Source organism: Arvicola amphibius, chromosome 4, assembly GCF_903992535.2.
Source record: "Arvicola amphibius chromosome 4, mArvAmp1.2, whole genome shotgun sequence".
NCBI lineage: Eukaryota > Metazoa > Chordata > Mammalia > Rodentia > Cricetidae > Arvicola > Arvicola amphibius.
Window position 1 is genome coordinate 151,567,989 of NC_052050.1, and position 12,958 is coordinate 151,580,946.

At 43.8% G+C, this 12,958-nt stretch overlaps 1 protein-coding gene across 1 annotated transcript in view; it reads left to right on the top strand.

Annotated features, from left to right (window-relative positions):
- The window catches only part of Csmd1 (CUB and Sushi multiple domains 1), a 1,175,551-nt gene that overhangs the window by 944,906 nt on the left and 217,687 nt on the right, over positions 1-12,958 (top strand). Inside the window, exons 24-25 of the mRNA XM_042054928.1 lie at positions 2,105-2,296; positions 2,922-3,048. Of these exons, the coding sequence (XP_041910862.1) occupies positions 2,105-2,296; positions 2,922-3,048 (319 nt within the window). The remainder of the gene's footprint in view (positions 1-2,104; positions 2,297-2,921; positions 3,049-12,958) is intronic.

The window sequence follows — 12,958 nt, forward strand, 5'->3', positions numbered from 1 at the left end:
TTGGATGACAGTGGGGTGAACTTTAGAGACTCTGTAGGGTCTGGCTGCCTCCGGAATGCAGTGCAGACAGTGTCTGAGTGGGCTCTAGTTGGGTCCCTCAGTGGCAGGACTTGGGTGGCCTATTATGTGTGAAGTGTCACATTATCTGGATACTTTAGCTGATTTGGGGTCCTGATACAATAATACTGACAATAAGACTCGACCATGTCTTCATGGTGTTAATGATTGTCTGCCTAGACCTCGTCTGTTTAACCAGTTCCCAAGTGAGTGCTCTCCTGGGCTGCTACTCACCATACCCAGTTTAAGACATTTGGGCACAACCCTCACTCTCATCCATAGAACCTTCCTCTAGGTGTGAGGTTCCTGAACCCTAGCTGGTCATTCTGCACCCTGTTGTCCCCAGGCCTGGGCAGAATTACACTCTGAAGCCCACAGTTCAGATGACATGTCTTCCAAACTCCAAAGCCAGCAGAGACAGCATCAGAACAATGCAGGCTTAGATCATCACTCAGGCCCTGTGCAGCCCTGGGGCCCTGGAGGACTTGCTCACATGTTGCACAAGTCTCAGGATTCTACTGAGATGGTGCAGTTGCATATCTTCAAAGCTGTACCAGTGGAGGTCCTCTCCTTATTCCTACCCTGAGCTGTGGCTATTCAAGCTGTCCCTTTTCCACCAATATGGCAGGCGCTTCTGCTCTGGCATCCAGTTTGTTTATATTTTTAACGGTTAGCATTTGAAAATAGAGCAGAGTTACTGGAAAGGTAATGATTTCATGGCCATCAAAGTCTCTGATACTGCAGAGCAGGAAACTTTGCAAAAGGAAGCTGGGGTGCAGCCTAGGAAAGGACGGGCAGGGTGCTCTCTCCATCTCCAGGGCAGCAAGATTCGGTCTTGCTTATTTAAAGCTTGCTGGAGTAAAGCCAGACTGTAAATGTAAAGGGCAATTCCCCTCAAAGCGTGCGAGCTCGACAGGCAAACATTGTGGAAAGTCACACATCCATTTTCGAATTTAATCTAATTTGGGAAGGAAGCGTTGGGTTGGAATGGACGCAAACAGACCACATGGCCGACGCAAACAGACCACATGGCCCACCACATTTTAGCTCTGCTTTTTATAAGCACTGAAATTTGCATCATGGTCTGCAGAGAAATATGTTCGGGTAAGGCTGCCTCCACAGACAGCCCTCAAATACTGCCTCTCATGAGAACAATGTATACAGCCCTCAGAACCCAACAGCTAAGTCTTTATCTCTGTCACCTACTCATTTAAAGGCTCATGGTAAGATAGCTCTGTGATTCGTTCCGGGGGTCTGCAGAGCTGCGGAGGTCCTCTGGAGACTAGGCAGCAGGGTCTCCTGCGAACCAGTGTGGGTGGGCAGGGATGACTGTAGTTATGCGTCCACCCTGGGTGTGTTGAGGTGGGTGGTTGAGGACGGGTGTCTTCCTCAGTTGTTCCCCATATTATTTTTGGAGACAAGGTCTGTCACTGAACCTGGAGCTCCGTGATTGGCTGTCAAACTCCAGGGATGCTCCTGTTTCTACCTTCTGCCCTGACAGGCTTTTTATGTAGCTGCTGAGGGTCCAGACTGGTCTTGCGCTTCCCTGGCAGGCACTTAACCAATGGGCTGAGCTATTTCCCAAGCCTAACAGCAGCTTTGTAATCTCCCATGATGCCTGATATCTTGGAGGTGGGGAGGCTGTCAGGAGGTGGGTGTTGTGATTCAGACTGCTGGGAGCGCCTGCTGGGAGTGTCCCCCCTGACAGCATATCACCCTCTCTCTCCTGGAGGTCTGAGCTGAGCAGGAGCTAGATGCAAAGACTACGAGTGCAGGGAACTTTGAGCTGAAGAAAGCAACTTGGCTGAGCAGAGGTATGGACAGAATGGTGGAAACACAGAGCACTGTGAGGCAGAACACAGACAGAGAGAAAAGTGACTTATTCTTTTAATAACACAAGCCATGTGCAGATAGACCTCAAAGACTCACAATTCCTTTCTCCTTTGAAAGTGCACCATGTCTTTTCCTTCCAACCCTTCAAAGTGTCCAGTTTAAAGGCTGATGTGTTCTCTCTTGAGTTGATTCACCTGTCCCTTTCTCTCTCTAGGTTTTGACCTGGTGAAATGTGAGGACCCGGGCATCCCAAACTATGGCTACAGAATCCGAGACGACGGCCACTTCACAGACACTGTGGTTCTCTACAGCTGCAACCCAGGCTACGCTATGCACGGCAGCAGTACTCTGACCTGCCTGAGTGGGGACCGGAGGGTGTGGGACAAGCCTATGCCTTCCTGTGTGGGTGAGTTGTGAAAGCTGGGTTAGACTCCTGTCACGAGCCAGGCCAAAGAGCACATGTTCTGTCTGGCTTGGGACTTGTTCTTGGAAAAGAGCAGGGATCTCACAGATCAATCATTGTGTTTGTATATAGGCAGGTTGCATCCCCAAGGGAGACATAGCAGCATCTACCCCTCCTAAGGCCCCAAGAAGGTCAATTCGACCACAGTTAACACTTACAAGCCAATGAGTTTATTAGACTTTCTTCTGGGAAGTAGCATGGGTGCAGCATTGTGGCCTAGACGATACTTTTCTATAGCCATTCCCAAGATGTGTGTATACACATGCTAGAAATGAAGGACAGACAGCCAGTACTGGGAAGTCTTGACTGCATGGTTATCACTAGAAGTAGGGCCCGAGAGTGCCAATGTTTGCATTCTCACCTGTCCTAGCCCTAGAGATACTGGTTACTGGTGCGGGTTTAGCTTGGAAAGTAATAAAAGATAAGATGGACAGGTGACTGATTCCTTTTATATGAATTAATACAGGCATGCTAGGGGTTGTTTGCAAAACTAAAAAGAAGCCCAGACAAAACTAGCTAAGGAGAAGCTCAGACATGCCAGTAAGCCTCCCCTCTGTGTCTTTTGCAGCCGAATGTGGAGGTTTGATCCATGCAGCCACATCAGGGCGCATACTGTCTCCCGGCTACCCCGCCCCCTATGACAACAACCTGCACTGCACTTGGACCATAGAGGCTGATCCTGGAAAGACCATCAGGTATTTGCTGTGTGCTACCAGTCATGGAACAGTGGGAGGTCTTGCCAGTGTTTTTGCAAGAGCAGCAATAGAGCACGGACTGTCTGATTAAAGTCTGGGAGCTCAACAAGAAAGCGTTCATCTGTGGCTAAGCTGCTCCTGGTGCGCTTTTCTAGGCTTTTGTAGTTGCGTGTCCAGCTGTCTGTAATAATGAGAAGGGGCTGCATGTGTCAGCGAGCTCTGCTGTGAACATGGTACCCTCGGCACTAAGTGCCAATTCTGTGGGCTATCTGCGTGTGTCTTATGTGCACCTGCACTTTGATGGCTTTGCATGGAAGCTCACTTCCATGGCCATCCTCAGATGTTCATCATCAGAGGGCTGGTCTAAGAAGGCCAGAGGCCCTCCTTGGGTTTTGTTCCTGTAGAATGAATCATGGTGGAGGAGTCTTGGCAGCAAGAAAGGAAAAATTCTGTTTTCTGCTTGCCTTAGCCAGTAAGCCATGTGCCAGAGCGGGCCTGGGAGACAAGCCAGTGTTCCAGTGTGAAGAGATCACCCAATCTCTTGCCTTGTTAGCAAAAGAGAAACAAAGGATACAAACAAACAGACAGACAGACAGGAACTGACCTGCAGTCCTAGGAGAAGGTAGAAAAGAAGATGCCAACCTGAAGTTAGACTGAAGAAATGAAATCATGAGAATCCGAAGATAACAGGGACACACCAAAGCTTTCTGTTGTAATCAAGAGTTGGTGGTGGGTTTCTTAAGCTCACAGAGAGCAGTATTTTTAAAGTTCTGATGGGTTGTCTGCCCAAGATCATCACATAGCATGGAAAGGAATTGTGATATAAGTTCTTCTTGACCATCGCTCCATGTGACTGACGTCACACTAGAGGGGAAAGAAAGAGAACTTAAAACTGATGGGGAAGGGAAGGAAGAAGAAAAGGAGAGAGAGAGAGAGAGTGAGAGAGAGAGAGAGAGAGAGAGAGAGAGAGAGAGGTGTAGAAGGAAGACTCCTAGGCAATAGGAAGGGAAATGCTGAATGGGGAGGAAGGATGCATTTAGGGGACAGGAAGTGAATGTCATGAAGATACCTTCTATACATGTAGGAAAACACTACCATGAAACCCATTATTCTGCCCACTTACAAAAGCATACAGAATGCCAAGAGACTACCTTAGAGTTTACTTAAATTTTAATGCGTCCTTTAGTCGAGATAAATGATTGGTGTAACAGGAGACCAAGGTGAATTTGAGCAGCAAAGTCAATAAAGTCACTTGTCCACTGTATGACATAAATGTAAATATTAATTACATGAGTGGGTGATTGCCTGGCTGGAGTGAGACATGTAGAATGAAGCGGCGGGCTGTGTCCCACCACCCAGCTAGCTTTGCCCAAAATAATTACACGGAAACTGTATTCTTTTAAACACTGCCTGGCCCATTAATTTGTAGCCTCTTATTGGTTAATTCTCACATCTTCCTTTAACCCATATTTAGTAATCTGTGCAGCACCACGAGGTGTGGCTTACCAGGAGAGATCTTAACCTGCGTCCATCTCAGAGAGGAGAATCATGGCGACTCACTATGGTGACTGCCTGAAGCGTCTCCCCAACTCTGCTTCCTTTTTCCCACAATTCTGTTCTGTCTACTCCGCCTACCTAATTTTCTGTCTCTTAAAGGGCCAAGGCAGTTTTCTTTATTAATTAACCAATGAAAGTAACATAGACAGATAACTCTCCTCCATCAGAGACAGACATCATTCCACTAACTCGAAGGAGTAGAAAACATCCACCATTGTGAATGACTCCATGTAAACAGGATTCTCTCTTTGGAGGACTTCAAAGTTTATTTTTCTCAGAATTCCCCGGGGTGGTTTGTTATCCTGAATGAAAAGGGGCAATGTCTCCCCGTGAATGAGAGCAGGTGTTGGGTCAAGCTTGCAGGTGACTCTAAGCCTCCATTAAATATTCATAAAAGAAGACAAATGGAATCAACAAGGATGTTATGCAATATTAATAAATATATAACTTTTATTGTATTTTTATTCTGTGTGGAGGTGTGTGTGTGTGTGTGTGTGTGTGTGTGTGTGTGTGTGTGTGTTAGCAAGGGAACTGGCATGTGCAGAGGCCAGGCATTAACTTTAGTGTCGTTCACAGGAGCCATTCACCCCCTTTTTTGCTTTGTTTTGGTTTGGTTTTTGTGAATCAGTGTCTCTCACTGGCCAACACTCAACCATTGGGATAGGCTGTCTGGCTAGAGTTCCCCCAGGAAACTGCTTCTCTGCCTCCCTAGTGCTGAGATGGTAAATGTGAGCATCATCCCCAGCCTTTTGTGGTGGGCTCTGAGGATCAAGGCCAGGTCATGTCTGCATGTCAACATGTCACTGACCGTCTCCCCAGCCCACAAATGTACAGCTTCTCTATCATAATCTAACTTTGACACTTAGGAGGTATCTGTCTAGAGGCAATCATATATACCTCTGTACCATTCTAGAAAACTCTTGATCCACATCTACCTTGACAGTAAGCATTATCAATTTTATCAACACATCTTTTTAATGCAAATAAATTAAATAATAAAGATGCTAAGAGAGAGGTATATTTGTGAGTAATTTACTCAGTTGACATTCAGCTCACCTCCCTGTAACTCTGATGAAGTAACCCATTTCAGAACACAGACCTGACTTTTGAAAATGGTGGCTTCAAAAATAACTAAAAGTAGATATTGTAGTGTTTTTTTTTTTTTTAATTTCACCACACTTACAAAAAAAAATAACCTGATCTTGGTTTCACATTCGCAGGGAATTTAACAAGCCTTAATGATTTCACTGGGGACACCATCCAAATAACCTACATTTTCTACCTGGAAATTATCAGTGAGCACAAGCATACAGCTTGTCCTACTGCAGGTGGAAGCATCGCCAGGCTTCCATGCTCTGACTTTTAAGCAGGGATAGTTTCCACGCTGCAAATATTCCTGAGCAGCTGCATATGGAAGCGAGAAAAGGATGGTTGCATTCTCTGAGGTAGTTGTAGCTGGGCCTCCTTTGAATCCCAGAGCATTCTTGGGGGGTGTTTTGTCAAGAACAGTGAGAGAATATGTTAAGATATCTATCAGGGGATATTTGTTCTGGAAGAGAGTGTAACTTTTTCATATTCCATGGTGCATATCCACTGTACATGGTACTGTGTTATACGGGCTATAGTAAAGTACAGAGCATATGTTGCCTACCCCTCCCTCCATACTTTTCTATCCCCGGTTATTCTTCTAAATAACCCTGGGGGGTTTTGCAGGAGCTTCTGTTTACAGCTTTAGCATTAAGCTGTTCCTACCTGGTCTGAATTTCATTGAAGGTCTAAAACCAAGGCACTGGAGTGAACTTGTTCCTATTTGAGTCACGAGCTAATATTTCTCTGAGTTACTGCATGTATTCCAGTGCTGAGCATGGCAGGGATGTATACAATAAAGGTGACAAGATGTGAACACCAGTAAAGGACACCAAGGACTACACTCTGCATCACAACATGGGGACACTGTGCCTAAGCTTTGACTGCCCTTTTGCCACCATTCGGAGAGCTCTCTTGGTTTTTCTGTTCCTGATTGTCCATGGGAGATTGTCCTGGGTGGTACGGTTGAAGAAGCTGCATAGCAAGCTTACACAGTATGAACATTACAGACAGAACATTATCAATGTTGTCAATACTATGCCTCATGTAGACATTTAAGAGAATAATGGTTGTATTAATGACTTTGGTCTCTCTTGTCCTGTCTTGGTTGGAGTGTCTTCCAGTCAGGCAGCAAGTGAGCCCAGAACATTTCAATCTGCTTTTTATGACAGGGCTCTTGTGTGAGGGCCATTTGTCTAGGGAAACACCAAGTTCATTCCTTGGGACAGATAAAAAAAAATTGTACATCCTGGAAAAACGACCCAGGAAGAAGGTGAGAGCATGAAAAAAGGTGCCATGACAGTTGAAGAGAAAAAGGTCACTGAGAGAGGGACAGCTGCAGATCATGGGGTCTGCCAGAGTATGAGACTGACAGCCATCTCAAGCAGGGAGTGGAGAAGCACCAACCACAGAGAGAAAAAAAGAACCATTCAGGGCAGGTGAGGGATGCATTTAGGGGTCCATTCAGGGGTTCTGGGTTAAACTTTTATAGGCTCTACCTCCCATAATCTCTTTCCACCTTCCTGATTGGTCCTACTCAGAGTCTCCTCCCTTTGAATAGACTTTTTTTTGACCCTTCAATAACTGAAACCTCCTGGACAATCTTTCCTCTCCCTCCCACTAACTTCTTGCTAGAACATTGACAAATGTCAACATTATTTCCTTATCAGACATCACCACTCCACGTTGACAAATGTCTTGTGTGAGTTTGTATGTGCAGGTGGTCCCTCACAACTGTGGGTGGTTAGGATCCAGGAGACCCATAGAGACCCAAGTCTACCTTATGTACACTGCTACTGTGTACCCTTCACCAATCTTTTAGGTACTGCACTGGTCTCTAGAGTGTCTACACCTAGAGCGAAGTAGATGCTGTGTTCACAGCTGGGGTGCTAGACAAGCAACAATGGCAAGAAAAAGAAATGTGTGCATGAACACGAAAGAAGCGATTTTTTAAAAAAAAAAATCTTCATTTTAATTTCATTAAATCTGTAGGTTTATAACCCACAACACAGGGTAGACTGTGTTCTGTTGTATGTATTATGAACATGCATAAACATAGCGTCCCTTGTCAGATGTTTACATTGCTGTCTTTGTCATTACTCCCACCAATTTGGCAAACGGTCTTACAAGAAAATTGTTATCCATTATTAATTCATTAGAACAAATTCCAGGAAATAATTTACAAACTAAACAGTGTGAGCATTTTCAAGTGCCTTAACACAAATCCTTATTTGGGGTATCTGCCTGTTTGTCAAATCATACATATGTTTTCATTTGACCTCCTTTAACCTAAAATAATGGTTTATTTTATAATTTTACAATTTCTTTAAAAAGGAGAAAATTTCAAAACTGCTTTCTAACATCTTAGAAAACTAAGATTTGAGAATATATTTTTCTGTGAAAATGCAAATACCTACATTTTGATTGGCATAACTATCTACTTATTTAGGGAGCTAGCATGATTGCCCTGAGGGGTTTTTCAGTTAGTGATCATGATCCTATTTCTGTGTTTTTATTGTTATAATCTATTCTCTGAAATTATTGAAAAATATTCCATTCTCTGGGTGTATTAGAGTTGATTTAAGTGATGTTTATCGAGAATGTTTGAGTTGTTCTACGTTTTTCTGTATTATAAGTAATAAGACATAGTAATGTCCTCCCAGCATGTCACCTGGAATCCTTTTCATGACAGATAGGGAACTGGGCCTGCTGTGTATGTACATTTAGATTTTTACAGCCATGGCCAAGGTACTGTGCAGAAATGTGTGTGACCAGAAGCAGGATGCCTAGTGTGTTCCCCTCAATCACAGTTCTCAAACCTTGGACTTTGGGAGAATTTAAACACTGCTTTTCTTTATCCTTTATCCTATCATTTCTATATCCCTCTATTTCTTTTCAGAAAAAAAAGATCCTTTAATCTAACCTCCTTTGCTTAGTTTCTTCCCTTCCCATGACCAATAAAAATGTGCAAACAATTACCCTAAATGGTGACTGTATCCATAGCTCACTGAATGACCAAATAAGACCCATCCAACCTCTTGGGAATTTTTTTTTGTTTGTTTTCCAAGACAGGGTTTCCCTGTAGTTTCTAGAGCCTGTCCTGGAACTAGCTCTTGTAGACCAGGCTGGCCTCGAACTCAGGGATCCGCCTGCCTCTGCCTCCTGAGTGCTGGGATTAAAGGCGTGCGCCACCACTGCCCGGCCTCTTGGGAATGTTGATGTCATGTTGTCTGGGAGTGATGGTGTCTTTAGAGGACCCTGAGAAAATTGAGGTAATGGTGAAGTCCTGAGAAAAATAGCTATAACGTTTGGTGTTCAGTCTCAGAGCTGTTCCCATGCAGAGGGATCAGTGTATAGGTCACCTGTCTTGTAGTTTTCTGGCTTATTTCTTTATGTCTGCAGCAAAGGTTTTCAGGAGGTCTCCCCCATTTAGACCCGATCTCTGCTAAACTTGAGGGAAACCATGGCCTTTCATGTCCTGTAGAATCAAAAGCATAACCTCCTCCCCAGTGTAATACATCCTCTGCCTTCCATTTTAAAGATAAGGCAGCCCTAAAGTATCTAGGTTGGTTTACAATCCCTGTAACTCAGCAACTGTCATTCCGTCATCAGCATTCAAACAATGCAAAGTCAACACGGCACCATAAGTATTCAGACTCCTTGTGTATTTCCCATCCTTACATGACTTGTTTTTTAATATTACTTTGCTCTTTCTTTAAAGACTTTATTATTTTTAAACTATTTATTTTTTTCCTATGACTGTCTATGCCCATTTTTTCTTTCTTAAGCCTACGCATATTTTTAAACACATGGTAACCTGTTTAGAGGATTTTTTTTTTTCCCAATCTGGGTCTGTCATTACTGCCTCCCTATTTTTTTCTGACCATGTGAGCCACACCTTAAACTTCTCAGGGGCTTTGTGCTGGTGACTGGCTCCACCCCACTCAGGTCCATGAAAACTGAATTTTAAACCTCACAGGCCTGGCCAAGAGCTACGTTCAGCTGGGAGCTGTACCTAACACGGAGCTTTGTCAACTGCCCCATCTCTAAGTAAGAACCGCTGTGACAGGCATTCATATTTAGCTTTTTGTTTCAACTTAATGTGCCGTGCAAGTGTTTGCTGTACAGAAGTCATATCAGACCATATGTGGAAATTTGAGCCCCATGTTGGGCTCCAATGTAGCAAGGCTTTCTTTTAGGTTCCCAACCATCTCCCAAATCATGACACAGAGACTTACTATTAATTATAAATGCTCAGCCTTATTTTATGCTCATTTCTTGATATCTCTTGTAACTTATATTAATCTGTTTCTTTTTGTATGCACTTTGCCTCAGGGCTTTTTACCTTTCTTTCATTCTGTATTTCTTATTCCATGTCTGACAGGCCCTTGACTGCCTGACTGGATGGCTTTGGGCATGTATCTCTCCCCCCACCCCCATCTCTTTCATTCTCTCCTCTTATTCTCCCCTTGAGCCTGGATTCCTCCTCCTTTTTAGTCTTGTTCCCCACCAGTTCCACCTATCCCTCTACTGCCTAGCTATTGTCATTCAGCTTTTTATTAGACCATTCAGGTACATTAGGCAGGCAAGGTAAAACAGCAGCACATCTTTAGAAAATTAAACAAATGTAACATAGACAAATGTAACTCATCTTTGCCTAGTTAAACAAATACTTCACAAAAATTGCGTTCCTTGCCCTGCAGAAGTTTCTCAGTCTTGTGAAGTTCCTTTTTTTGTATCTTAGTACCTTTGTTAATGGTATTCTGCTCAGAAAGACTTTTTCTGTGCCAATAACTTCAGGGCTATTTCCCACTTTCTCCTCTATCAGGTTCAGTGTATCTGGTTTTATGTTGAGGTCTTTGCTCCATTTGGACTTGAATTTTGTGCAAAGTGGTCAATCTATATCTATTTGGATTCTTTTACATGTAGTTGTTCAGTTTGACCAGCACTGTTTATTGAAAATGCTGTCTTTTTTATTATGTATTTGTGGCTTCTTTATCAAAATCAGGTGTGCAGATTTATGTTAAGATCTTCAAGCTGATTCCATTGATCAACATGTCTGTTGCTAAACCAATTATAGTAGAGTTGCTGGATTTTAGTGTAAAAATAGTTTCTTGACTATTATTGATTGTATTTTTACTCTGCTGTCTAGGTATCTGTGTTTGAAATTATTGTAATTCTAAGTGTTGGTTCTGATCTCATTTTTGTTGGGTAAGCATTTTGTTCCTTAGTTTCTGTTGCCCTCTCTGGTTCTTAGGAAGGTATAGTAGCTGTGTATTGCCTAATAGAGAATTCTTCTGAAAACCTGCCTGGCAGGTGTGACCACTGACATTACAGGTATACTGTGTTCCTAGGTATTGGGAGTTGAGACTTAGCAATGGGGATGGGCTAGAAGGGAGATCTGGAGGGATTCACAGGGCTGAGTAAAGCAAGGTGTTCCTTTAGGATCTGTTTAGATCTCTGGGAATGGGGTCAGAGAGTGAGGAGAGGACAGAACACGCAATCTGCTACAGAGCTGGGCGTGAGACAGAGGATGGGCTATGCAGGTGCGGAGGAAGAATGAAGATCTGAAGATGACGATTCCGCTTCTCTGCAGGCCTTACTTCTTTCCCTGGCAGGAGTGGTCAGAGGGTTCCCAGAGAAAGCCTGCTGAAGCTGGGGGCTGGGATAGATATTTGGGTTGGGGGAAGGATGTTTGAAGGCCAATATCTGTGTGATCCACTGGAGATGGGTGTGGGGAGGGAGGGAAGGCACAGCAGGTTGTTTGCTGCAGAGCTGGGATGACACTTGAGGGGGGTTGGATTTCGAAAACTGAAAGAAGAGGCGAAGGTCTGCAGTTAGTCTGCAATGCTTCCCTGGCTGGTGGCTTTTTTTAAGGCTTTCCAGGGAATGCCTGTTGGAGTAGGGAGCTGTAGCAAAATAAATAAATAAAAAGGCCATGGTCCTATTATTAGTCTCATGAATAAAAGTTTGTATTATTTGTTTATTTCTATAAATACTTTTCCAGACATTAAAATTTAATTAAAAATTAATTTTTTACTTATTTTGTCTTAAATGTATTACCAGTTTTCAAATCATGATTATGAGATACACATGCCTACCTATAATGATCTTCTCAAGTCAATTTTAGTAATCTAAGTTTCATAGGGGAAATATTATATACATAATTTCAAATGAGGTGTCCAAAACTTAATTCCTTGCCAACTATAGTGGCACACGACTTTAATCCCAGTGCTCAGGAGGCAGAGGCAGGTGGATCACTATGAGCTCCAGGACAGGAGTTTCAGGAAAGCCAAGGCTATGTAGAGAGACCCGATCTCAAAACCATAGGAATTACTTCCTTAAATCAACTCCTCATTCCCGCCCTCGTTTGTTATTTGTAAGGAGCAGAGGAGAGAAAACCTTAGCTGATCTCTACAATCTGTCTTATTTGCGTGCCAGTGAAAACATGTGTGGTTATCCAAACGAAGGGAGAGGAATAACTTCATAAGATTTCAGTCGTTTTTATGAGAAACAAAAGACCTGGAAATGCAGCAAACACATCCATGGTTTAGGTGGCAGGTGTCTTTTCTTGTGGCAAAGAATTCAGCAAGGCAGACATCTGATAGGTCTCAAAACCCTGGACCAATGTTTGAGGTGCCTACTTAACATATCACAGTGGGTCTGGCTGCCAGGTTCTCCCTCCATCCCTCAGTTCCTAGATGCTGCAGGGCCGTACTGGCTGGGACACCCTACCCTGAACTTCCTGTGGCCAAGGCTGCCCTCCTCCACAGAGGCTCTTCCCTATATAGTTCAGCCATTTTGGTTGCCCACCTCTCTTTCACCTTTTGTCCTCTTAGCTGCTGCTCCTGGTTCCTCTTTCCTCTCTCCCTTTCCCTCCTCCCTCTTTTCACCTGGCTCAGGGTCCTACCTACTCTGGACTCTCCCTGATGTCTTTCCCCCTGACTACCCACAATAAACTTTCTCCTCCACCATACCTAGAAGCAGTCACGTCCTTTACTTTTCATTCCTTTTTTAAAAAAATTCAACACCAACCCTAATTAGATAAATGACACATTATGCAAATGAACACATGCCTGTGATCAGGTACTGTGCTGGCTGTGGTCTTGTTCTGCCTCTGCCCTTGAACTTTGATGACTTCATCCTGTCTTAGGGTTTAAAATCGTGCATCAGTGGGAGATGTGTGAGTCTAATTATCATCCAGACTTCCTCTGGAGCCCCTCACTATGCAAGGGCCGCCTTTGTATTTCCCTTGGCACAGGTCTGA